We start from the raw sequence: 27,429 nt of genomic DNA, 5'->3' as shown, positions 1-27,429 counted from the left end.
GGTCCCAATGGAGTCTTTCATTCAAAGGAGACTTATGCATACACCTGTCAGGGGTGCAGCTAGAAATTAAGGCTGGGGGGAGGGGGGGTTTAGGCACAGCTAATACTGCGGTGTCTGGGGGTTTGGAATACTGGCTAGGGTAAGCGGGAGGTGCGGGGCAGTGGCGCCGACTCCATGGGGCCTGAGGGGGCCCGAGCCCCCTCAAAGATTCGTTTGGGGAGGCGGAGCCCCCTCAATAATTCAAGAAAATAATTAAGTTATATTATGCCTTGTGAAATCACAAAAATATATTGGTGATTTTTATTTCCCATGCTTGATGATAGTTACCTTTTAAAATACATTCAACAATGAGTGTTGAAATAAATAATTATAAGGTTAAGCAGGTTAACTGAATAAAGTGTTGTGAATCATGGTAGTGTTTCGGTGCTGCGACACACTTTGGATTTAACCTCTTCCTGGGGCAAGACCTCCGATATGGGCCCCCCCAATATTTTTTATAGGTCGGCGCCCCTGGTACGGGGGCACTCCTTTAGAAAATTTCCAAGATAAATGGTTCAAAATGCTGAGTTTTACGGCTTTCGGAGGGATATTTAATTAATATTTACACTATTCTGTAAGTAATATTAATCCAATAAAGTGAAATGGATTTAACTTTTAAAAATTTCTGAGCTCGGGGGGGGGGGGGGGGGAAGAGGGGGTTTGTCCCCCAAAACCCCCTCTCACGGTGCCACTGCACCTTAGGCAACTATTTTTAGGGGTCACGGCTAAAACGTCTGGGCTAAAATGGGTTGCGGAAAGAAAAAGTTTGGGAACCGCTGGACCAAGCCATCAGTTGCCTTCTCCAAATACGTTCTTACCACACATAGGAATGCATGTCATCATTGAGTGTGCCCTGAGCACGGGTAACATACTATTAAAAAACAATACTATTCTCACCATCTTTTTCCTCAGGCAATCATGCCACAATGCAGACTACAAACTGTAAAGGCCATTTTACATGGGGCACGTACTTGCACTATCTGACGCATGTACGGAGCGGCAGTCAAAATTGCATTGTGTGAAGCGTTGAATTGATAGAACACATTCGAGGATGCGTGGACATGAGATGGCAAAGAAGCCCCTGTTCTAATTTTGTTCATGCATTGGCGCATTTCCTCATCATTGTAGAAATCAATGCAGTTCTAACCTGCGCAATTCCGTGCCCTTAGTAAAATGGCTGTAAGAATATTGTCAGTTAAAGTTTGCTCCCTTTGGGCATGGATTCTACCAAAAAGGGCTCTGCGTTGCGGACAACCAAAATTTTTGCTTGGCCACTGGCTTTAAGTTGGCTGCTACGAATAGACATCTCAATATTCCATCTTTAAGGGGTCCCATCTTGCTTATATTTTGATCTGATATGAATATTGCTCCTGAAGTGCAGGTTAAACCCCTGCATGAGTGGGTTTATCTCCACTCAGGATCAGGTGCACAGAGGAGGGGATGGGGCCTTTTGATGACTACCCCTGATATGTCTGCCGAGGAGGCCACTAGCCCAAAGGCATCGATTCTTTGACATTCCATATTTTGTTAGTTACATTTCATAATATCACCGATAACCAATAATTAATGTAACTTTTAGCATTATGCAAAATATGTATTGCTGATTTAATGAAATACAGTTTTCCTATACATAGGAATAGGGTAGTTTCCTTCATAAAAGAAAATGAAAGGCATTGATTGCGATTCGTTACCTACAATTTGTGTATTCATATTATAAAAATTATTTGGTTTTAGAAATCCTAGTCTAGACTAATGTTAATGGTCAGTTTTAACCTCATTTGAAAAAGGCCAGATTGGCGCCCATTCGATATCACTCCACATGACGTCCCAGGGGCCTAGATACTATACGAGTAGATAGGAGTTTTACATCGTCTGACATTACCAATGCATGCATGTGGCACAGATCTTAGGGAAACATTCTTAATAATCACTTATTAAAATTGCCTATGGTCGGAAAGTTTCCTTTGTTTTAATAGGGCATTAATAATCCTTATTAAAGCCAAGTGCTACCTTCCTGCAGCCTGCATCGTAGCGGCGCTCATATAACTCATATCCTCGCACCAAGGTGGCCTCACACAGTGGCAGCCGGAACCAGAATGACGTCACATGGACTTTTCTCAGCATTTATACTTAGCCGTCGCGGTTTCTCGGGCTTGAAATTTTTCACTTTTCAATAAATTGCGAAAAATAGATATCGTCACTTGAAAATCTAAAAGCATGAAATATGTAATTCAGGAGTAATAATTGATGTAGGCAATAAAAAAGATATGGGAAACCACCCTATTGGCAAAAAATATCAGTATTGGCAACCCTTTTATCAACCCTGCTCCCCCTAATTAAATTTGTGGCTACTTGCCTTCTCAGAACATGGGTGGATATTAAGTTCTTCTGGTCTGGTCACAGGAAAACCTTAACACTGACCATGTCTTCTAATTTTAAGATACTAGGGACAGCAATGATCTGCAGAATCATTTGATAAGCAAGAAAACTTATGACATCTGTGCTTCCTATGTTTGAATAGTCTGTGATGTGCACCAATATGCATTTTGGGTCTCCTTTTTTGGCATTCTCTCCAAATTACCAGCCTTTGTATTCCACTGTATGTTTATTTTCCTTTGATTAGAGTCCCTAATTCAACTAATCATTCTGTCTATGTGGTTCACTGGACTGCATATTTGTTGAAGGATCCTTCCTCCCTTAATTTGCAATGCTGTGATTTTTGGACCAGTCTCCATGTATTCCATAGCTCATGAATTTAATTTTCAATACAAATTATATGTAAAAATATCCCATCCCATCCTCCTTGTCCTGAGCAGAGATCTATTGTAAAATTTTTCTTGGAAGTAAACTAGAAATTTTTGTTGTGAGTCTCTTTTTATCAGCGGCATTGTCATTTATGTAATTATTTATCCCTCGCCACCTGTATGTAAGTAACATGAAAACTTATGCTTATGTTTTCTTTTCTAGATATATCTTCTGGCTGCTGAACCTAGTTTAAAAGTTACAGTCATGTTCAGATTCCATTTATATTTCCTCAATGGAGCTATATTGGCTTTTCTTTTTCCAAATACTGAGTCAAGAATTGTAAGTACTTAATTCATATAGTAGTTATAAAAGTTTTAATTAAAGTTCAAAAGAACATATCAGTTCTTTATAAAATGTTATTTATTTTTAGCCAAATCACCTTGAAGATTTATTATCAAATCTAATTCAGCTGCTTGTACACCAACCCTTACAGTTTTTTAAACTCCTCTTCTTTTATCGCTGAAATGTGAAAAAATATTGCTATGGAAGAGGCTTTGCTATTTAGTTATGTCTGCATTTGCAATATTTTATTTTGAAAAACTTATATTTATTGGACATCTTATTGTGTAAGGGTACTAATTAAATATACTTATGTTCACTCTAACATGTACTTTGTGTAAGATGTGCGGAATTTATATTTGTACACATTCATACCCATTCGGTATGATAATTCCATGCAAATCATCAAGTAGATATGTATTTCTTTCTTACATTTTAAATGGAACAATTTGAAATTAATGTTGCATTCACAAATGAAATCATTCCTAAGCATTTGCTTTGTAACTACATATTTGAAGCAAATATCAGGTGAGTTGATGAAGAAATGAGAGATTTTATGGAATTGCTGCGGATACTGTGCTTAATGTATTCCCTGTTCTGTGTTCACAATAAATATGAATGATGTGGTTGCTGTAGATCCATGGCTACTGGTCGGTTATTAGGTACACTTGCGTAAGAAAGAGGATGGGGAGTTATTTAGATTAGGGGTCATTCCATGTCAGTTCATCCAGGCATGACACCTACCGACTCGGATTTTGATGAAACTTGGCAATTTTCATCCTTCCATGTAGGAATGAAACAGTGTAAAATATTTCTTGGCTATCTCTAATAGTTTTTTTTTCACAACCATTTGAAGTTTGGGTGAAACCAGTTTTTCAATGAATGCGGTCTCCAGAGGCACTTGTACCTCCAGAGGGAAATAATTTGTCTCAGCCATAGTTTCCATCCGATTCTCATGAAATTTTGCAGGTTTACTATAGAAGTCATGAGGATTCCAAAAACTAATTGAAAAATATCCTAAGGGATACTGGAAATTCTCTAAACTCATGTGTTTCATAAGATTTTAGAAAATTTTGCGCCAAAAACATGGTTCTATAAAACATCAAATTTTGACCTGAGGCAATATCTTTTATCATTCAGTGTATCCAGTAATACTGGGTGTGAAGCAGGAATGTAATAGTGATCATGTACTAAGTGTGTTTGTTAAAGGAAATAGTGTTTGAATCATTGCCTTAATATTTATAGAATATATTATTTAGTATCTACAATTACAGCATACTCACTATTTTCTGGGCTAATGATGGGGAGAGACGACAAATAATCGGAAAACAGGGATAACACAAACTTTCACTTAAATTACATGTAATGTTCATTATTTACGTTAAACAAACAATATATTATTATTTATGCAGTTATTCTGTTATTTTAGAGTGCTGCCCGAACTCAGTGAGAGCTTTCTTTGCCAGACCGTGATCTTTTTAGCGGAGATTTTACTTGCATTATTACGATTCCATGTAAGAACTGATTTCGAAAACCACGCATCCGTGGCTGTGTGATCATGGATACAGAAAAGTGGTTTGCATGAATGCTTCAAAACCACCTCGCGACGTCGGAAACAACACTTTCAGGCACCACGCCTCGTAGTTGCATCTCGCACAAGTTGCCCGGTTTGCAACTGCTGCGGGTCGTGTATCGGTGATCATGGAGCGGGATCGCGCACTGCGAGGCTTGGAAAGCAGGAACACGGAGTGAATGCAGCTAGCACGCGATCACTTCCGTTTTACGATGGGGATTCTAATGGAAATAATAAGCCATGTGTATCCTAGCATTCAAATTCAGTAATTCTGGTGATTTTGTGTCAGATTAATTTTTTTATTAAGATTGTGAAAAATATTAAGCGAGAGTGAAAATCATGCACAGATAATGTGCAACACGGATATACGACAGTCAGATAATCGGGAGTCTGCTGTAATATGAAAAATATTAATGACAAGCAAAACATTTTGAATTACAGTAGATTCCGGTTAATTGGGACATACTGGGACTTGCACACTTTGCCCCAATTAGGCGAACAATCCTGTGTATGGGCATTAAAAACGTTGAAATGATGTAAAGAAGTCTTAAGAATGTTTATAGTTCAACATAAGTTTATTAAACTATTAATTTGATTAATAAATCAGCGAGTTTAGTTAATTTATTATCATTTTTAAGAATTATAGCAATGTAGTTTAAAATATTTTTCACAGCCTCGGGCGAAGTCGAATGAATGTCTTTTACTAAGTCCGATTAAAGAAAAGTCCTATCCTCTTGCGGATAGTGTAACAACAAGAGCTAACAAAATAGTACAAGAATAAGAGCATTTGTGAAAAGTAAGAGTAAATCAAAGGAGGACAATATAAAAAAATAGTACTCTGAAAACAAAAAACTTTAATTTCGTCGCGAGTATAGAGTCTATGTCGCCGACTCATGGCCCAATAAAGCGGCATGCTGTCCCAATTAAGCGGAGAATACTCTGGGATATTCCTCTATTGGGTTCTGTTCTTCAAGATCTGGCCCAATTAAGCACCTGCCCCAAGTAACCGGTGGACCCATTAAACAGAATCTACTGTATTAAAGTAATTAATCCGGTGATTTGCCAGCTCCTTTATTGAATGCCTTTGTTTAGGCTTATTTACTAGAAAGAAGAATTTTTTATTATGTATTCCATTTTAAGTATTCATTATTTAATTTTGATCATTTTTTAAATATTTTCTCTATTAAACTGGATTTTTTCAAGTCATATTAGTTATTGTTTTCAGAAAATGAAGACTCTTTCAAATCTTGAGGACATACAGAAGTGTAGATTGAGAAAATCATGTCCAGGCAACATGCTGCCTAAGATTGGTCCCTACTAATTATTTCTGTATATTTGAAAATATGTCATCAAAAATATTATTCGCTGGTATTTACTAGTACAGTGCTTAGAGCTCTGCCTCTATTTAAAAAAAAGATTTTCTACTCATAGTGGCACATATTCAGTGAATAAAATTTTATTGACTTTGACTCCGACGGAAAGATGTTTATTGTTCTCATGAAATCCATTACTAACAACAAATGCTACAATGTTTGTCACGTCCTGCATTACTTTAATTATTATTATTAACTAATTTGTTTGAATCGAAAGTGCTTTTCTTTTATTTACTCAATTGATGCATTTGCCTGTGATGTTTGAACGCTAATGCCTGTGATTGGAACTAAAAAGCAGATATGTATCTCTTTTGCCACTACGGAAATAGCAGTTTTCATTTTATTTCTTGCTTGGTAGAGCATCTGTGTTTTAACCAATGCTAATGAAGTTTTTATCTCCTTGTTATCCTCATCTTTGAGTTAGATATGTATTGCTTTAAATATTTTAATTTAGAACAATAGTATTAGAAGTGATTGCCAATGTTAAAATTCATCTGGACATTAATTCTGAATATGATTAGCAGTCACTTAATCAAATAACCAGATAAATTAGTGATTCTGCCTACGATTATTGCATTATCTTCTTATGGCTAGCCATTTTTAGATGTAGCTGACCAATCCTGATGATGAAAGAGTGGGAAATACTCTTATCTATGAATTTAGATACAGATCACTTATATTGCTGGCTGTTTAGGTTAGTTAGTCATTTCAGCCTGTGTAAGAAAAATTGTGTCGTTATTCCTTCGTTAATGCTGTACATGTGCATAGAATTTGATTTTTTCTAATATGCGGTAAATTTATCCTTTTTGGTGCATTGCATATTACCTTCTGTAATGAATACAACTTCCACCTTATGCCTCTAAATATGTATAGCCATTCTGGAAATTGAAGGAATCTATCTTGCAGGTCCCTTACAGATTCCAGCTGCATAATATGCTCCTTTCCTAGTTTAAATGTTTGATTTATGAGGCAAAAAGTAGGGAAAAATAGTTATTGTAAAACTACCGATTCCTAGTGTGGGATGAATCTATATACCTAGTTAACCATAGAATTCACAATGTGGGAAATCATGTAGAATGGATTTTTTTGAAGCTAATCTGTTCATTGGTGCTTTGATATGTATTCTTCTTTAATTTTGCCTATGCAATGAATACTTAATATCCAATTGAGTGTGCCATCAACCTTAGGACACAAATTGCAATGCATATATTAAGTGCACCCATCATTTATCTTTGTAGTTATTATAATCTTATTTAAGTATGGTAAAAAGGTATATGTTACATTTTCATAGTCAACTGTTTAAACTCTCATTTTGTTTTCTGACAATTTATATCATTTGGTGGTAAATGTAAGAATGATATTTGAATAAGTGACATTGCTGAACTTATGGTGTGGTTTTTCAGGGCGAAGGATTGTGTGGCCCTGAATCTAGTGTTTTAATTTTATGTTATTGATGTTGAATTTGGTGGCATTCCATACAGCCCTCAGCTGTAGCAGCATTAAACATGCAAATACATATTATACATGAATAGCCATGAAAAAAAATTCCCCTGGGCTAGGAATTGAACCATTGGACCTTTGGCTTTCTAGGCCTCTGCACAGACTATTGCAATATCCGGGTTCTTTGTTTCCATGGAAATAATACTGAGGCTCACGGTACTAAATATTAAGCCCTAATTTCATTTCGTTTGACAAGATGTAGATAGTAATTGTTGAATTAAAACAGTTATCTCAGTAAAGCAATGTAGTCACTCAGCTAATTATAGGAGTAAAAGTCTAAAATTTGATTGAAATCCTCTCATTATGTTATTGAAAATTTTAAAAATTAGAGCTAATAGAAAACTTAGTACCCTCATCTCAATTTTAATGGCTTCTATTCTTGCTAATGCATAACTTAGTAATAAGTCAGGTTATTCTTGATTTCTGACGTGTTGATGCCCAAGTTGGGCATAGAAGCAAATGCATTTTGGACAACCTGACTGGTCAAACATCTGAGAGAATTTTCTGCTTGCAATTGGCTATTTAAATATTGGATATTATTTTGTTATCCACTCCTTTCCAGTATGTGTGTAGTAGTTGCTCATTTTATTCTTGTATATGTGGCTTAATAGTATTTGGCTGATGATTTAATGGTCTTAATTTCCTGATTCATGTCTCTACATTCTATATTTATTACATGGCTGTATTTTTGTTATCTTGATGACACTTTTCCGAAGTACATTTGTACATTGTGTTAGCCAATTTTGTTGCTAAAATTTCACTAATTTTTTTATTTCTTTCATGGTTACTTAAAACAATCTGTATTTCATTTTGCTTTACATAATGGTGTAGTGCTTTTGGTGTATCAGAGAATCAGAAAAGTTTTTTTTTTGCTTCAGGTGCTTTTTGTGATGTCATTGTGTGCGTAATATATTAATTTATCAATTTAATTTGACACTTTAAGTAAGGATGAGTATGTGTATAGTAACGTGCCTTATAAATTAGTTCAAAATCACATGTTGTCAAAATTTCTTTGAAGGAAGGTGGCTTGAACATGTCACTTATGCTGAAAATGTTCTTCCTGCTTCATATATTTTTAACAATTAAAGAGAGTTAGAGACTCAGTGAGGCCTGGGCATTTATTTGAAGCAAAGATTTGATAAATATGAGCATGTGGGTACTATATTGAATTACTAGGGAAAGCTACGCTTATATTTTGGCATTTTTTTTCAAAAAGAGGAGCTGGTTACTACAGTATCTCATTGCTATGATGGATGCATTAGTTATTTTAGTTATTTAGCAAATGAAACAAAGTAAAATAAAATAAATAAACAAGAGGACTTTTTGTTTCTGTTGAGAATTTTACTTGTCAAAAATTTTGATGTCCTTCAACTACTTTTTCCTGGCTGAAGTCATGGAACTGCTATCCAATCTCTAATGGGTTATTACCTTCCCCTCTGTCTAACACATGGGCCTAGTTTTGGGTTAGCATTAGTATGATGTCTTCTCATGATTTTAACTGGTTAAAAGTAACAAATAGAAACTTTAAATGCTGGAAAATCCGGAATGAGATCATCACTAATATTTGCCGGGAAAAAACTGTGTTGTCAAATGGGTCTGTAAATGTAAGTTGGTGAAGTAATGACATATTAAGAGTATAATTGAATTCCACTAATATTTTCATGCGTAAAAATGCTTGTTTTTATTTGAGTGCATAAGTTCTTTTGTTGGGCACTAGGTTGGTGCTTATATAGTCATGTTTATGTAGATTCGTAAATGCTAATGTTGAGCACTAGGTTGATGCTTATATGGCCTTGCTTGTTAGTGACAGCACTGTGGATTTAATAATGCAGAATAGTGGAAATTGGGTAGATTTTGGTGCCTGAGTGAAATTTTGATCAATAAATACCTTTGTAAATATGTAATATAGTAATGTACTTCCTTGGTCATCTTGCTAATTTTACTTATGCATTTTTTAGGCAATAATAATAATATAATATAATTTTATTTTTATTTATTTATGTATATTTTATTAATAAGCCTTGTTGTACATTAATGTATTTAATTAAAATGTTGATAAGGTGTTGCAATTTTGCTGAGTTTTAATTTGTATTAAAGGATGTAAGGCAAAGACCTGTATCCAGTTCTGAAATATGGATTGCCCTCGTGAGGGTGTTTGTGAACCTGATTACAGAGAGGTGATCTTGCATGCAAAGCATACACTTTTTGTGATACTATCTGGGTATCAAATATTTGTAGATCATAGAATTTATAAGCATTAATAATGTAAGGTTCAAAAGCCAGCAGAACAGTCAAGCTACTATTTGCAGAAAAAAGTAATAGAATGGTGAATCAACCCTGTATCATGGGCAAAACAGATCCAAGATGGTTTTTAAGTGAGATATCACCAGTAAACGACGTGATTGGTTTAGATAACCCTTATTTAATGAAAACCATTTACTGTTGATGCCAGTTTGGTCGTTAGCAATTCGTACACAATAACTCAGCAGTATGGATGGAAAATAATCTCATGGCGGATGTATTTCAGGCAGGGGTTCATTTTGAAAGAGGTACACTTGAGACAGTGTTAGCAACCAGCAACCAGTTAGTCTTAGCTGTAAACAACACTATATGTATTCAATAACTTATAACACCCACACTTGCCCCACAGGGGGGCACTTTGAATTCATTGACCTATCTGGTATCTGGGTGCCATGTAATTATTTGTCTGCAAACTTCATTTTTTCATGGCATTTGTAATCATAATTTAGTGGTGAAACGTTATCATTAAATCATGTATTATTTGTGGCTATAATGGGAGTCAAATTTTTAAAAGGATTAATGTCAATAAAATACCTATTCTTGTGTAGAAGTGTGATTATCATATCCACAGTCAATATAGTAAAACCTCTGAGTAGATAGTTCGATGGGTCCGGGAAAATGGTGACTTTATTGTGAGGTGAGTTGATATATGAAGGCACTTAGCAGGTTGCTCTGTCACGTACTGATTGGAAGAGTTCACATAAATATAGACGTGCGTCACAAATATAGCAGTTGCCGTAGACTCCTGTAGGAGCATTTATTTGGCAAGGCTAGATATTCTGACCAATGTAACAAATAAAGTATGTATGTCCATAAACCTTTAAAGTCTATGGCATGACTGGCTCACTCACTGATAGATACAATTTCTCGGTGACTTCCAGATTAGCTTGAGAGCTGATATTTTGCCCAGAGGTGGAGACCAAAAATGAGTTTGAGGAAATTCTGAAATCTTCGACTTTCCTCACCCTTTCCCCAGAAAAAATTCAAAACTGCAAAAAAGCAAAAAAATCAAAAGTCCAGGTTTTCTGTGCATGCCTCCAGTCATTGGCCTCCAATACCCAGTGTACTCAGGGAATCTAAACTTTCGATTATTACCTATATAGGGGTAAGATTGGTGCTTAGTTTTATGAGCTTATTATTTCTGTTTACCCCTGAGATTTGGAGGAAAAAGTATTTGAGCCTGGAATTTGACTGGGCATCCAAATATCGTAAATGTTTATGCAACCTGAGTTACCAATAGTATGGTAAAAATTTTCTTGTTACTCCCATTTCTACAGCAGATTAGGCATTTTGCTTAAGTACTACCAAGTTGATGTGCTTTGTGGGAAAGCATCAAAGATCCTGATATTCCCACTCCCCTCAGAAATACTCAAAATGCATTCATCCCAATTTATCTTATAACCGGTTGACTGTCTCTTTCATAGAAAGGAAGCAATAGGGCACTGGTCTTCTCTTTGCGTTAGCATCCTTTAGACGGAAGAATTTCTTTTCTTGCCATGCTGGAATCATCTAATTATGTACCCTCAATCCCTAAATTATCAAATTTAGTGTAATTAAGAGGTATCAAATACCTGATGACTCATTAGTACCCCTTGAGAGGTTAAATATCTATGAAAAGTTGATAGTAGTTATTTAGGAGGTATTAAATGCTATTCTAGCATTCTTGCTTTTGATAAGCTGTGGAGATTGTGGCCAAGCCCAGTCAGCTGTGCCCTAGAAGGCAGTAGGTCACAGTTGAGGGAATTTCATTGGGTAATGTGAACTTCGGAAGTAGAATTGCATTTTAACACAAGGTAAAAATAGTTTCTATGGGAAAAATTTTGCTATAGAGAGGTTTTTTTCCTAACTGGATCCCAGGTGTAGACTTCATTATTGGGAGATTTCTTAATTTTGTATAGAGGTTCATTACCTGAGGTTTGCCTATTCATTATGTTGGGAAGGGCTTGGGACCTGGGCGATGACTTTGTTATCAGATTTTCATTACATTTGGCTACGTAAGGATGCCTTGTACAGAGGCTTTACTGTATGTATTCACTTTGCATTAATGACCTCATTTCATCTTAATTATTTTAATTTGCTGCTTAATTTTTTATCATCATCATTGGTCAACAATCCTAAGATTGGTTTGGCAAAACTCTCCACTCAATTCTCCTATCAGCTAATTTTTTCACACTTACGCATGTCTTCTCTTTAACATCCTTCTTTGCCTCTTCCTTCAATTTTTTTTTGAGGTATTCCTTTTCTATTCTTGCCAACTACTTGCACCTCAACGGTTATCTTCGTCAGACCATCATGTCTCAAGTTATAGCCTGCAAGGTTGTTCCATCTTCTTTTCAAGGTTTTCAGGAGGCTCCTTTCCTCTCGTGCTCTTCTTAGGACTTCCTCATTACTTACTTGCTCGATCTATTTGATCTTCATCATTCTTTTGTAGCACCACATTCCGAAGACCCTCAATTTCTCCTTTGCTGTTATTGATCATGCCTCACTTCTGTAGAGAAGTATAATACAAGTGTAGCATACAATTTTTTAAAATCCAATGTGGATGTACTATAAAAATAGTCTTGTTTTATTTTGATTTTTGTGGGAGCAATTTTTCTTCCCTAACTTTTTCCTCATTGAACATTTGGAAGGGCACAGAATGTAATCACAGTATAATTTAATTATTAATTTTATTCCTTAATTTATACCAAGAACTATATGAATAAGCCCTTAATTAATCATTAATTTAGGTTGTTGTCAGGGTATCCTCATGCCATGAGATTGTGCTTAAACAAGATACAAGCATATTATTTGATAAATTTACCTCCCCCTATCTTACTTGTTAGCTTTATAGTTTCTTATGCCCCCCCCTCCCCAATCCCCCCCTAGTAGTTTATTTTTTGAGGTGGTTTGAAAGTAGTCAAATGATGTAGTAGAAATCAATGGAAAAAATTCACCATGAATGTATATACATACTTTAACCCTTTGACCATGCTACAATGGGCGTGCACATGTGACTATATTAAAATTACTTTTAATTTGCGTTGGTTTAGAATGTAGCACTACTACATTCATTAGAACTAAAATAAATTAGTAAAACTCTGGTTCACTGAATTAAAGGGGGAAAATGTCAGTTGACTCATGTTTCTATATACATTTTTAATCTTACTGAAATTTGATTATCACTGAAACAGTATTTGCTACTAGTGACTATGAGTACCTATCGGGTATTTTTCCATGCTGACTGTTATAAATCTCTGTGGTAAGTGTGAGGGAGAAACTATATGTTCATCTCTCCTGGTAAAGAGACAGTTGGCTCACTAATAAGTCATTTTGCAGCTATCTACATAGGTTGATTTTGAGGTATTTTGTGACCATTTTCAATTTTAAGGTATAATACTTGCTATCATCCATATCTGGTTAAGAACACTTGTACCATTGCAAAGCACATGGTAAGCTAGCACAGAATTTATCTCCTGTTTACAGCTTTTCAGTTTTCTAAGTGCTTTCATGTCAACATTATCTATCCTAGGTATATTTTTTCACGTTGAAAAGTATAATTCAATCATTCCACATTTGTTTTTTTTTATTCAAAAGTGTTAGACTCTTCAGGCCATTTACAAGAATATGTACAATCTCATAACTTGGTCTTAAATTGCTGAAACTAACTTCTTTTAAAGTAATACAGACTAATGTCTTAGTATTTTTTATCATACTAAAATTCCATGGAGTAAATTTTTCTTACGATTGATTTCACAATCTTTTGTCCCCTACTCTGCCTGCCTATGCACTAGTATGACTCATCCAATTTGCAGACTTCCACCTCTCCTAATTCACTGTTGTGTAAAATTTCATCTTAAAATTTTTTTCTGTGACAAACTCACAGCACAATGGCTACCTCCCGCGGCAGCATGTCAGAAAATTGTTAAAAATTATTTCAGATGCACTCTATTAGCACAGCATATTGAAGTTATTGTCAAACCATGCTGAAAACAGCCTACATAACTGCACTGTATTCCCATACGTAATTGCTGATGTGTAGTTGTTGTGATGTCAGAATGGGAATATGGTATGATGAAATGTAAAAAACATTTTATTTGCATGTATAATTTTTTCTTGTATGACCTAGGTGCCATGTCAAAATCTAGGTGATACAGCAATAAATTTATAAAGGATTGGAAAGTTTTTAATGCTTTATTATGTTAAGTCGATTTCATGAAATCTGCCTGAGGCAACAGGAATATGGTAGATTGGTTAGTAACTATATATTGGTACTCGGGTGTATTCCAAAACAGCCAATGAAAAAATTATGCGAATGCCAATAATGTTGGAATTTTGCATTTCTTTGTTCCCTATTAATTTTTGCTTTCCAAATGTTTTGCTTCTTCTGAGGCCCTTAATTAGGATCTTATAATAATGAAATTGCTTAAGAAAAGGGCAAGGAACCCTAATGTTTTTGCTCTCTTTATATTTGCTGTCTCCTTCTGTCGTGCTTGGAGATGTTGCTGTGGCTCAATGCCCACTCCTGTATTTTCATGCACATGTCTCCCTATAGTTTCTGAATGTTATGTGGCAAGTCTAGAAAGAGTGGTGGTACATCAGAAATTGATGGGGTATCCTTGAAATGAAGAAATTTAAGATCCCAATTCTGATCTGTCATTTCTTACTGACGGTAAGATGTACATTCCCTTTTGATAAAGAATATTTTGGTTTGCTGACTACGTATCGATGGCTAAGTTCTAACAACACGTATTTCAAAAATAGAAAGTTTCCAGGCAATCAATTTTTTCTAATCGTATGCTAAAATTAAAGACCAATAATAATATAATAATAACATGTTTTATTTGCCCAAAAGACCAAGGTACATTTGTCAAGGTGTAAGGCACGTCCATCAAAAACATAAGTTACTTCACAAAGCATAAAATCAGTGTACATATATATCACATATAATAATCACTCATAACAAAGAAGGAAAAAAAAGCTGACCTAGTGAATCATAAGCTCATAAAAACCAAAAAGTTCAAAAAAGACCAAAAGTTCATAAAACGGAAAAGAAAAAGAAGCACACATTTGCGAAAGAGAGTTGTTTTTTTGCTTGAATTTTATTTTTTAATGTTACTACACTATGTTTAAGATACTTGTGTCAGCTGTCAGTCTAGACTGGCCAAATTTTGAGATACATGTTGTTAGAACTTAGCCATCGATATGCAGGATTAAAATTACCAAACATGTTTTGGTAAATTATTAGGTTTACTTCATCTGTAGTAAGGTAGGGTGTGAAAATAAAACCTACCAGCTAGTATGCATTGCTCGATTACCTTCGTTTTGCTACAGAAGCAGTGGGTGGCTATCAGCACTTTCTGGTGTATATATTAGCTGAAGGCCAGTGATAGTTGATTTTTGCATCTTATATTTTTTTTAAAGACTTTATGTGTGTGGCATGGATTTCATTATGTTTTCTCTATTTTTCTTGTCGTATTATTTTTTTCATGCTATTTGGATCTGCTGATGTCCTTAAAAATGGATTTTCCAGGAAAATATCCAGAGAAAATCATGGGGAATTTAGTGTTAATGAGACCAAGGAAACCATGTGCAGCTATGATAGGTAAATTCTTGGCAACTCAGATTGTTCAGCAGTGATAAAGATGGTGTCACTACTGCATGGAAAATGTGAAATATGTGTCAAACTGCTTCATTAAGGAATAAAGCTTCGCCAACTCTATATTCTGCTGGCAAACAATATTCATGTCATAATTGTCTTATACGTTTATTAATCCAGTGTAAGTGGATTCCCTTCTTTTAAAAGCTTTAGTACATATAAAGGAGTTCCTATGGAGGTTAGGCTTGCATCTAATGCACTTAATAATCATGGTTTGAATTTAATCTGTGTGTGTATATTTTACTTGTGGTATTTTTATGGGCTCGGTTTAAACTGTCTTTCACCATTGCAGTTTGGTCTCAAATTCTTAACTGAAAATATTTTGCCATGATGCAGTTAATTTTTGGGGATAAGGGAGTTATTTCATTTGTGGTTGTCTAAAAAGTTTGTGAAAGCCCTTTAATTGAATGCTCTTCTGTTTTGTTAATTGATATATATTTAGAATAATTTTGCATGTGGACTATCCAACATTTCTGTGTTGCATGCCTTTCGTAGATAATGCTCAATGGTTAACTCACTGCTAGAAAGTTTAAGTATTGCTTGTGTACTCACGTATGTATAATGGAGTGCTAACATTTGGATGTATGTAATAATTTTGTCAAGTATACTCTAATGCTTTTTAAGTGCATATTTTTTATGTGGAAGTTTCTGCTTCATTAACTTCTTGTGTTTTCCATTTTTAACAGTCATGGTTTATTGGATTGTCTACATGTTTTGCCTTGTTTGATTTTAATTATATTTTTATTTCACCGAAATTTGTGGATGTGTATTAGTGTTCATTGTTTTTCTTTTTGGAAACTGTAATGCACGGCAAAAGTTGCCTTCCCATGTTGATATTACAGGTGTTCATCACAGTTGTCCCTTCAGTTCGAATAAGCCCTACCATCCTACATTTAGAGCAGAAGGTATTTTTGCCACTCGAAATGCAAGATGCTGGGGTTGTTCATTGGGCTGCGGGAGTTCGTAATTCTAGCTACTAGCCTGTGCAGTAGAGAAGCAAAAAATATTTTTCTTGTCTAGCCTGGCCGAGTGTCTCACTGGGATTGAACCGTCGTAATCTGGGCAGACCCTTCCATCTTTCTTACCAAGAGATGCACCTACATTTGGGCACTTTTCATGGGGCATTTTTATTGCGAAAGCACTGTGTGGAGCGAGATGAATAAAATATGAATGGGCTTCATGATAGGAAATCCCAGTTGACACCCCCTGCCATGAGGACTGGAATGGGAGAGTTAAGCCCCTTAGCGATCCTTTCATTGAGGGAAAGCAGTGGCGCCGACTCTATGGGACCTGAGGGGGCCCGAGCCCCCTCAAAGATTCGTTTGGGGGGCGGAGCCCCCTCAATAATTCAAGAAAATAATTAAGTTATATTATGCTTTGTGAAATCACACAAATATATTGGTAATTTTTATTTCCCATGTTTGAGGATAGTTACCTTTTAAAATAAATTCAACAATGTGTGTTGAAACGAATAATTATAAGGTTAAGCAACTGAATCAAGTAGTGTGAATCATGGTAGTGTTTCGGTGCTGCGACACACTTTGAATTTAACCTCTTCCCGGGGCAAGACCTCCGATATGGGCCCCCCAATATTTTTTATAAGTCAGCGCCCCTGAGGGAAAGTGTCCTAGTGCAAGATATCTGGGTAGCAATAAAACTTTTTGGTTAACTTCTGCAAGTAGACAAGCAGTGGTCAATGGTTTAAAAATGTATTTTGGCGCAGTCAGCGTGCAAAATGTGCAAAAATGTTCCTGCAATCTAGGGGTTAAATTGAAATGTTAGGATGGGGTGAGATGTCCTTGAACAGTGGGAAATAAAAAAGGAGGAAGAAATGATAACAGGGTCCATACCAATATTCCATTTTTGATTTCCGTGATTTCCAGGTCTATTTTTAAATTGTTTTACATTAGAGGAAAATCACTCACAAATTAGAAATTTGTTGAAAAATGCAGTGGAGGTACACTGTGAAATAAAATTTATTTATTCCAGAAGTGTAGTATATTGCTGACATAATTTAAAAATGAGTCATTAAAATGAATTCAGGATTGAGATGGTAGAATAAGATATATATATATATCCATGATAAATAAAAAGCACCAATAGTAATTTCCAATTTCTACACATCACTCTACTCCAACCATGGTTTCGACACTAAAGAATGACCTAAAAGTGTCGAAACCATGGTCGGTAGTGAAGTTGTGTATTTAAGTGTGGAAAATACTGTTGGTGTTTTATATTTTATCTTGATTTTATATTTTTATTTTTCATCATCAACACAAAATATAAAATCAAAGCAATCTGTTCCTAAAAATCTGACATTAAAAGTTACCCAAATCATCAATAAAACAAACATACCTTTGACTTCCACTATCCCAATAATCTGGTCATCATTTGTGCTTATTTCCATAGCCTTCTCAATTGATAACCTTGTCCTCTTGGCCTTCAGGTCAGGCAAAGTTTTCTCCAATTCAACTTCTCTCTTTATTTAAAAAAAAAAATACCCACCTACGCACGAATACCCACCTTATGTCTCAATCATTGTGATGACTAGTGCATATAACCACTATTTCCACTTTTATGCTGTGTATCTGAAGTTTTTCCTTAACAATCGAATTTCCCTGACTTCCATTCCTGATATTTATTTCTCAGAGCTGTATGAGCCCTGGTTAAGAATAATACATGATATTAACTTTTGAACCAATTCCCTGATACTGCCCATTTTTCCCTAAATTAGTAGCTACTTCTTCCCCCTTTTCTCTTCCCTTCATTTGTTCATTAGTACTTGTGTATGTGTATAGCTCTCACCAAAGATTGTGTTGCTGCACAGTGGGCAAACCAGGGGCTTGGGATACGGAACTTGTTAATGGGAGAGGAAGGTTGTTTTGTATGGAGCATTAATGGTAAATTGCTACCAATACTCCTGCTACGTGTAAGACGTGATTCACCACCACCTGCCTTATAGCTCGGCAACAGCACATGGCCTGAAATTCTTCCCTATTTTTAATGGTTTAACTTAACTTTTTTGCTTAAGTAGTTTCGTTCTCCTGCCATCCCCTCTCTCTCTACCTCGCTTTCTTCCCCTCTGTCCAGTCCCTCCACTCCCTCCACCACTACCCACTCTCCATCTCGAGTAGAACCGTGCCAGGTTCTTTTGCAAGAGATACACCTTTATCACCTGGAACCAAAACCAGAATTATGATGACGTATGAGTGCATTGATGCTAGTTCTCCGGGAAATTATTAAAGTTGACAATTACAATCCACTTCTTAACATTACAGTGGAACCTCAGTTGAATAAACTTCAGGTGTTTGACGAAAGTGGGTTTGCCTGGTCAGCATACATTTGTTTGTATAAGAGGTCACTCTCAATTGTACAGCCCTCAGTTGTACAACACCGAAAGCCTAACCTCCCTAAACTATTCACTCGAAATTCAATCTTAGTTGTACGACGCTTCTAATCTGCAGACAGAAACGCCATGTGTCCCATGGACTTGGCCTATGATGACTTATCTCATGTCTTGTTTGAACCCAGCAGTCCTCAATTGAGGATTATTTAAAGTACCATAGCTGCACACTTATGTTTTAATTAAATCCTATTATTTTATTTACTTATGTTTCATATTTATAGAATTTGGTCCTGATAAATTTATTTGACCAAAAAGTGCAATTTAAGGTTAGCATATTGTCTTCATTAATGCCAGAGAAACACAACCCTTGCTTATTCGATTAAATTTGAGTTTTTAAGCAAAAAATTGTGCCATTATTTTTCAAGAGGATCAAATAGATAGTGTCGTAGAATGAAGTAGACTTTTCTTCAATTTTTTTTTTGTAATTTCGCTTAAAAGACCAGAATCTTGAAACGTAATGCATAATACTGTTTGCCAATCAAGTTTATCTTGAAACTATAGGTGGATAGGCTTCCTAAAGTAAGACTTGGACGACATTTTTTCATTGGCTCTGGTACATCACTGAGGTTCCACTGTATTTTGTTTCATTCCAGATGTGATTTTTTTTCAATAGATGTATTTATTCTATTTGAGTTTACATATCAGTTACAACATTTCACCTTAAGAATCGCTGCATAAAGCTATTTATGTTCTTATCGATGATTAATGTGGATGTGAGTTGCAAATTGAGGTTGTCATCCCAATATGTATTTGTCATCAGTAGTGTCTTTTTGATACAAATGAGGCTACTAAGATTTTTAAAAATTTTTTAGTTATAGAGAATACTATATAAAGTTTGTGCCTAAGAAATGATCAGAAAATAATTAGTGGTATTATGCCAATAGAGTATAAGTTAGACTCATAAATTTTGATGAGATCGTGTGTGTGAGGAAAATATGATGATGTATATGGAGGTATGCCTTTATGATATGCATGTGGCATATGTGAGTGATATATGTGTATATTTGAAGAAAAATCGTGTGATAAAAAAGTAATATCATTTTTACAACCTTGAATTGTGGCTATAAGTGATGATCATGAAACCTCCTTGGTGTGAAGTCATTGCTTATCCACATATTGTTCGCTCTGTGTATTAGGTGCCTTCTCATTGTGACAAGTTTATAACAATGAAAGGCTTGGCAATGTATTGAAGTCAAAATGTATTAGGAATAAAATACTGTTTTCGCAATCTTCTCATGTGAAATAAGGCCTGGTTACACGATACATCAACACGCACGGGTTACTGTCTAAATGTGCGAGAAAGAACTTCAAAATGCACTGTATAACCGCTCAACTTGTGCGAATGCATGCACAGAAAATAGAACCTGTTCTAATTTGGTTAATGCATTTGCACATGTTCCGTTCTGGTCCACCAAAATCATACACGCAAACATACATTAACTTGTTTGTGTATATGTACCGTGTAACCAGGCCTATAGTAGCTATTCATTTGGAATTATCTTTTAAAAGTGACCCTGAAAGATAATAATACAGGAATTTTATAACTTCACCTGACAGTTTGGTGGCCTGTGGCCAGAAATCTTCAGAAGTGGCTGCCTCGATAAAAATTTTATTAAGTCTAACCATTAAACCTTTTTGAGAAAGGAGTGGGTCATTGGCATTTCTTTTTCAATAATGTAACTCCTCAGTTCAACCTCATGGTAGCCTCAATTTCTATTTACTATGTATTTTATAATGAATTTATCCACTTTTTTGCTGAAATGATTTACAATATTCAGCCCTTTATCAATTAAATTTTCTCATAATTCAGTGGAATTGAAGGTAAAGATGTGCTAGAGAATATTTCAGGTTCTCTTCATGTGGAGTGGATGTTAATTGATTGTGTTGTAATCAGCCAATGAAATGGAAATTACAGAATTTCTAATTAATTACAGATTAATGGAGTGCTGTATTAGAAAGTTATTATCTATATATTAACATATATTATGCTCTATTAGGTGTTTTAGTGAGTGTTAATCTCAGTGGGAGATTAGAATACAATTTTAATGACTGAGGATATGTACATGCTTTCAAAGATCCATGAGTAGTTGAAGATCTTTAACTCATAAGTATAATATTCATGTTAACTTGTTTTTTCAGTTACCATGTGAATCATCTTTATACTGGATTCAACACACAATGATGTTGGTAGTTCCAATATATCTTCTTTGTCTCAAAGGCAAGTCCTATTTGTTATTTGTTGATGATGTATATTTGTAACATTGACTTCTTTTCGAGTATGACTTGAATGCTGGGTGAACAGACATTTAATTTTTTTCAGAATATTTTTGCGATTACTCCTTATCATGGACAATTTGTTTAAATTAGCCTCTGAAAACAATATTTAAGTATCTAAGTAGTAGTTTTATCTAAGATTAAAATTTATTTGAACTTTTAATGTATTTTTATCTTTGAACTTGAATGTGCTGGTTTTGTACTTGTTTTTGGACAGATTACCATCCTGTTAAGGCTCCCCCTAGCATCCGCAAAACTCGGCCCATGTCTGGTGGTAGTAGTTGCTATTTTCAGGTTTCGATAGAATAGGGTGGTTTCCTATTATTTTTTTATTGCCTAAATCGAAAGATATTACTCCTGGAGTATGCATTTCACGCTTATAGATTTTAAAGTGACGATATCTATTTTTTGCGATTAAATGAAAAGTGAAAATTTTCAAGTGCGCAAAAAACACGACGGCTAAATTTGAATGCTGGGAAAAGCCTGTGTGATGTAGGTCTGGTTCCCGCTGCCGCATTGTGAGGTGACCTTGGAGCCAAGATGTGTGCGCTGCTGCGATGCAGGCTGCCAGAGTACCCTGCTAGCAGGTAGCGCTTGGCTTAAATAAGGATGATTATTACCTTATCAAACGAAGGAAACTTTCCGACCTTAGACAGTTAATAATGGTGATATTTAATAGGTGATTATTAAGATATTTTTCCCTGAAGCCTGTGCCTCATGCATGCATTGGTAATCTCAGACGATGTAAAACTCCTATCTACTCGTATAGAAACTAGGTCCCTGTGACGTCACGTGGAGTGGAATCGCATGGGCACCAACCTGGCCTTTTTCAAATGAGGATAAAATTGACCATTGCCATTCGTCTAAACTGGGATTAATAAACCAAATAATTTGCATATTGTGAATACACTAATGGTGGGTAACGAAACGCAATCAATGCCTTTCGTTTTCTTTGATGAAGGATACTACCCTATTTTGAATCTGAAACCCTCATCTCTCTCCATGACTTATAATAGCTATGTGAAAGTCAGAATGCCCCAGGGCTAGTTGTCTCCTAAGAAATTTTATGCTAGGTAGTTGCTTCTAGGGAAACAATTTTGGGATTTCAGCCACCCTCCATCTGGTGGGTATGTGCTATGTCTAGGAGGGAATTCAACTGTAATATACAAACAGCCAGTAGCATAAATATGGGGTGATCCCCTACAAAGCTTCAGGGAAATACAAAAAAAATTGAAACTATTGTCTTATGTTTTCACTGTTGTGATGATTTCCCACGTAATTAGGAGTGAAACTCAAAATGAAGTAAAATGTATTTCCACACAACCATACCCTGGGTAGGGGCAACCTCCCCAGATGGGACTCGACCCTGGGACCCTCGGTTTGGCTGGCGAGGATTTAACCCCGCCGCCACTGAGGCCAGCGATTCATCGTTTACACATCATTATCAAGTGCTGTCTGTGAAGATGATGTGTAAATGCTGAAACTGGTTGAGCAAATAAATTGGAGTGGAAAATTACTAAGGCTGTTTGTATCTTATTACTGTGAATTTCCACAAAGTGAACTCAATGACAATCAATCTGAGAATCCGATAGACTAGCCTTTCCCAAGCCTAAATTTGGAAGCCTCGTAAAAATTACCAGAGAGCACGGTAGGTAGATTTGTTGGGTCACTGATTAAAGGACATCCTTGATCCAAATTGGGATGCAAAGTCTTCAGCTATTCAAAACCATCCTTGCAGCCAAATGTGGTCAGGGGATAGGATTAGGTAAATGTTATTTTGTGTGGCTTACATTAGTCGGCGATGAGCTTGCCCTTGTCTATTAGAATCATTTATGGAGATTAAAATTAATGTTTTTTTCATATATACGGCAATATGTTCTCAAGAGTCAAAATTTCAGCATCAATTCAGGAAATAGCTTTTCAAAAATGTATTTAAAAAGAACCGAAAGTTTAAAAAAAAACAGTGAAAATGGAAGTTACCATGAGAGCAGAAGGGTTAAATTGTTAGCACCTGTTATTAAATTGACAAGGAATCAGAATATGTCCAACTCCTGCATAAAGCTTTCAGTAAAAAATAAAAGTGGATAATAGTGTTTATTTTGTAGCTCTTATTGTTGACGATTGTCCTACATTATGGAATGTTCTGCCTTCATGTGCCAATAATTATGGGCACTCTGCTCACAAATAATAAAATCTTTAACTTGTTGCCGGTTGATAACCTTGAATTTCTAACTTTCCACCAGTTGAAGGTTTTAATATTTTTTTTATAAACCTTTCTTATAGGTGTGTACAACGTGGAACCCATGCGTGATATTAGTTGGGGCGTGGTAGGCTTCTCCATGAATATGGTGTACCACTTTGCTGTCTTACAACCTATAGCCATGGTAAGATAATAAGCTTGTTTTTTTGTTCACTTCCTGACTAGAATTGCATATTATGAATAAAAAATATTCAATTCATTTTTCAGATTTCCGAGGTGAACCTAAATCAGCTACTATGCCCGGCTCAACAGGATCCATTTAGAGGGAATTATTATCGAACGGCAGCTTTGATACACCAATCAATTTTATGCATTATTGTAGCCAAACTTTGCTGTATTTGTGCATCATTCCTAACTTCATCTGCTGTCTATACTGAAAATCCTGAGCAGCTGCCACAGAAGGAAACTGCTATTTTTAGCTGTGATAAAAACCCATCCCCTACTGCAGAAAAGGCTACATCAAATTCGAGTCAGGTTTTCGAATGCGAATCATGTCTTGAGAAGAATGTTGTGGGAAATACTAGTCAGGGATTGGGTAATGTGCAAAATAAATTCTCTTCTGAAAGAAATGAGGATATACTCTCACAAGGAGATGGTATTATTCCTTCCAAAGAAAAAAATGATTCAAGTTCTCAGTTGAGGCTGAGAAATTTATCAAATGAAGGCATCAGGTCGTAATGGTTATCTATGTATGGAATTAGTGGTTTTTCCATCATTTGTACACATGCAGATTGATTTTTACACTCATATAATGTATGAAATTCAAGCTTGTCCAAAGTATGGCATGAATTTTGACAGCTGCTATCTTTCCGTAGCCTATGAGATAAACTTCATGATACTATTGTTTGGCAAGTATGCCAAAAGTCAAGGATTGCTAGTGATTGATGAAATTTTATTAGACTTAGTCCCTAAGTGGTGCACTCTAAATCATGACATTTAATGTCTTAGGATTCCAAATATATATTGATCTTGAGCTCTGATCTCACCCTAAAAGTATGAGCCGAAGTAGATGTCTGCAAGACAAATATTGTTGATAATTCCTTTAAGGGAAGAGTAAATATACCAAATATATATAATGAAGTTGTATAGTTCCTGTTTTGCTAGCCATGTCATTTTCAGACTGCAAATGAATTTATTTGGTTCTGTATATATATATTGATATTTTTAATGAAATGTAAATAATGATAACCTTGATTGAAATTGACAGGTAAATATATTTTTTTTAGTAGCTGTTGCATTTGGGGTAGCATTGAATCTCTCCCTTTTGGTATTTTAATGTTCTAAAAGATACTTAATTCCACTGAGCTGATAAATTGAAACTTGATGACAATATACCTTCATTCAAGTGCTCTGCCCATTGTTGAATAGTCTACATTATGAACCTCTACAGTGATCCCCAATTGTCTTTCGAGGAATTGGGCATGAGATTTCTGTGTCTTATGGAGGGGCAATTAGCAAGAGCTAAGTTATCATGACAAGTCATGTTTACATGTTTTGGCAGTTTTTTGTTACTTAATTTTCATTGATTTAAGAAGTAATGAAGGTGGATTATACCCTGGCAGTCATTATTTTGTATTATACACTTGTACTTAAAACAGACCAAAATAAAACTGTTCAAATTCCACTGGAATGCTTAATTTAATACTGTATAGTGGTAGTAAAACAATTATTCAAGTGGTAATTGCATAAATAAGCACTTGCCACAATATTTGGATTTCAAGTAAGATAGAGTACATTCTCAGAAGAAAAAGTTACTACACAATTTGTGAAATTATAAGCAGAATAAAACTGGAAATTTAAATCTAAGTAGTAACCAGAGAAAAATTAGTAGGTACAACATTCTTTTAACTTATGCAAATAATAGCTGGCAATTATCATTAAAACTAAGCAGCAGGTGCAACCCAGTTTCACAAGAGAAATTGGTAGGCATGAATGAGAAACTTAACATAGTACCATACTGTTCCCTTTCCTGTCAGCATAATTTTGATTGTAAATAGTGATTTATTGTTACTAGATTAGACACTCAGTGAACTTATTTACATATAAAGATGTATACATATTCATACACTTTTCAAAACGCACCATAAATTATTTCACAATTACTTGCCTGAGTATTCACAAATCTAAAACGATTATCATCCAATCAAGTTTTTCATAATAATAAAAATACATTGCCTATTTATCTTTATTCAAATGAATAAATGCAAATGATGGAGTACTTTAAACGGTTGTTGAAAGTAAACCCTTGTATCGGTATAATCCCACTTCTTTGCTAAGGCAACACTGTCACTACGATGACTTCTTTAAAAAGTTCCAAAATTTTTAAAATACAAAATCACACACTGCGACACTTTCAGACGCACACGTTGTATTCAAGATACTCATATAGCACAGATCTACAATAAATAAATAAATAAAACTGTACAAAACAACGGGTTACTTTTGAAAACAGAAACATTTGGATTGATAAAACAAGGATTATGTACATAACAATAAAATAAAAGAGGGGAATAAAATAACGAATAGGAGATACCTCAATTATACAACAACCAGCATGTTAATGCCACTTCATGTCATTCATGGGCAACAATGGAAGGCAACAGCGTGATGTGCACTCCTCGGTGGAGAAGAGGAAAACATGCTGACAGCTTGGTAGAATCCCCAATATGTTCACAGGTCTGTAGTGAAATCACTATTTTTGCAGTCCTCCCCTTTACCGAGGGATTAACAACATGAATTCGATCCACAATTCGATTCCACTCCACCAGGATCCAACAATGTTTACCATTTCCTGACTGACACCCTCCATCGCGAATTAAAATTGCCATTAATTCAGAAAGACTGGTAGAACGGTTCCTGGAAGACGAGGATCTCTCTATGTGCTTCGTGAGTTCACATAGAGTAGCCCTCTTTGGAGATTAGGATGGAATGTCTGATACTAATACAGCATCAACATCCACTTCTCACAAAACACTTTGACTAGCCATCCAAAGGTGGTCCTAAATACACCATGGAAACCTCTGTGTTGCCATACACAGCTGATACCGACGGATAAAGTCTCTTGTCAGGCAACCCTGAAAAAATAGAAGTAGAAAATTTAGATTCGAAATGTGGATGGTAAAAGCTTTTTGAAGTTATGTCCAACTCACCTCTAAACGCAACACCAAGAAACTCGTAATTCTTTTCAAAGGATAATGTGTTGTCGTCACAGTCCAAAATTACCCTTATTCTTTCTCCAACCTAAAATCACACAATTAAAACATGGTACATACTTTTTCAAGGAAGACTAAAGAGCTCGACGGTAAAGTAATGGTTAGGGATCTAATTATAGAGTATTCTACTAGAAATCTACTAACCTGATACTTGGGGGCATTATTTAAAAGAGGGTAATTCCCCTGTGAACCACCATTATGAAGAAGGCGATTATCAACAAGGTTCCAGCCCCAACTTTGGTCGTCAGAGCCTAATAATGCAAAATATCCATGGCAATGAAGAGGCGCTTCTTTTGTTGCAATACCAATAACAGCAACAGTCCCCAGTGGTCCTTCCCATATAACTTCCCAGGCGTGCCTTCCATGCCTAAAACCTAACTTCCCCCTCGCTGCGTCAGTGCTTTGGGCTACTGGATTCCTATGAAGCGTAAATCCATTTGGTTTAATATAAACATTTCTAGAACAGTCATTAGGATTCCATGCGTGGTAAAAAGCCCGAAGTTTGGCTTTGTAGGTAGGTACTGAGGAGAGCAGGTCTGATTTCAAGGCTTCTTCTGCTAACTTCCGGACACAATGTAACCTCCACACATCGTTGTTTTCATCATTTAAATACCTATACCATTTTTTACACACAAGAGAACAGTTTCTGAGATCGTGAAGGTCCAAGTAAGAAAATATAACTTCTAACACATTGTCGGGCACAGTTGCTGCTATTTCTTCAACCATTTTGCCGGTCACTATTGCACAAAGGAACAAACTACGGAATGGT

General features: G+C 35.6%; 2 protein-coding genes across 4 annotated transcripts in view; one reads left to right on the top strand and one right to left on the bottom strand.

The window, feature by feature from the left end:
• Window positions 1–25,072, top strand: part of LOC124167869 (transmembrane protein 164) — a 26,737-nt gene extending 1,665 nt beyond the window's left edge. For all 3 annotated transcript variants that reach the window (XM_046545923.1, XM_046545924.1, XM_046545925.1), the window contains exons 3-6: window positions 3,007–3,123; window positions 21,054–21,132; window positions 23,472–23,572; window positions 23,656–25,072. In XM_046545923.1, the coding sequence (XP_046401879.1) occupies window positions 3,007–3,123; window positions 21,054–21,132; window positions 23,472–23,572; window positions 23,656–24,126 (768 nt within the window). In that variant the 3' untranslated portion in view covers window positions 24,127–25,072. The remainder of the gene's footprint in view (window positions 1–3,006; window positions 3,124–21,053; window positions 21,133–23,471; window positions 23,573–23,655) is intronic.
• Window positions 25,068–27,429, bottom strand: LOC124167870 (F-box/SPRY domain-containing protein 1). Its single transcript, XM_046545926.1, has 3 exons — window positions 26,805–27,429; window positions 26,598–26,688; window positions 25,068–26,522 (listed from the first exon to the last, which is right to left on the bottom strand). The coding sequence occupies exons 1-3, from the start codon at window positions 27,384–27,386 to the stop codon at window positions 26,428–26,430; spliced, it is 768 nt and encodes a 255-aa protein (XP_046401882.1). The 5' UTR covers window positions 27,387–27,429; the 3' UTR covers window positions 25,068–26,427.

Source organism: Ischnura elegans, chromosome 11 (assembly GCF_921293095.1).
Source record: "Ischnura elegans chromosome 11, ioIscEleg1.1, whole genome shotgun sequence".
Taxonomy (NCBI): domain Eukaryota; kingdom Metazoa; phylum Arthropoda; class Insecta; order Odonata; family Coenagrionidae; genus Ischnura; species Ischnura elegans.
Note: the sequence above shows the minus strand (reverse complement) of the source record. Positions and strands in the feature narration are given on the sequence as shown.

Coding starts and splice junctions, on each gene's coding strand:
- LOC124167870 (XM_046545926.1), bottom strand. CDS start 27,386: ATGGTTGAAGAAATAGCAGCAACTGTGCCCGACAATGTGTTAGAAGTT. Junction 26,689..26,804: donor ATAATGCCCCCAAGTATCAG/GTTAGTAGATTT, acceptor GTGTGATTTTAG/GTTGGAGAAAGAATAAGGGT. Junction 26,523..26,597: donor TCTTGGTGTTGCGTTTAGAG/GTGAGTTGGACA, acceptor CTATTTTTTCAG/GGTTGCCTGACAAGAGACTT.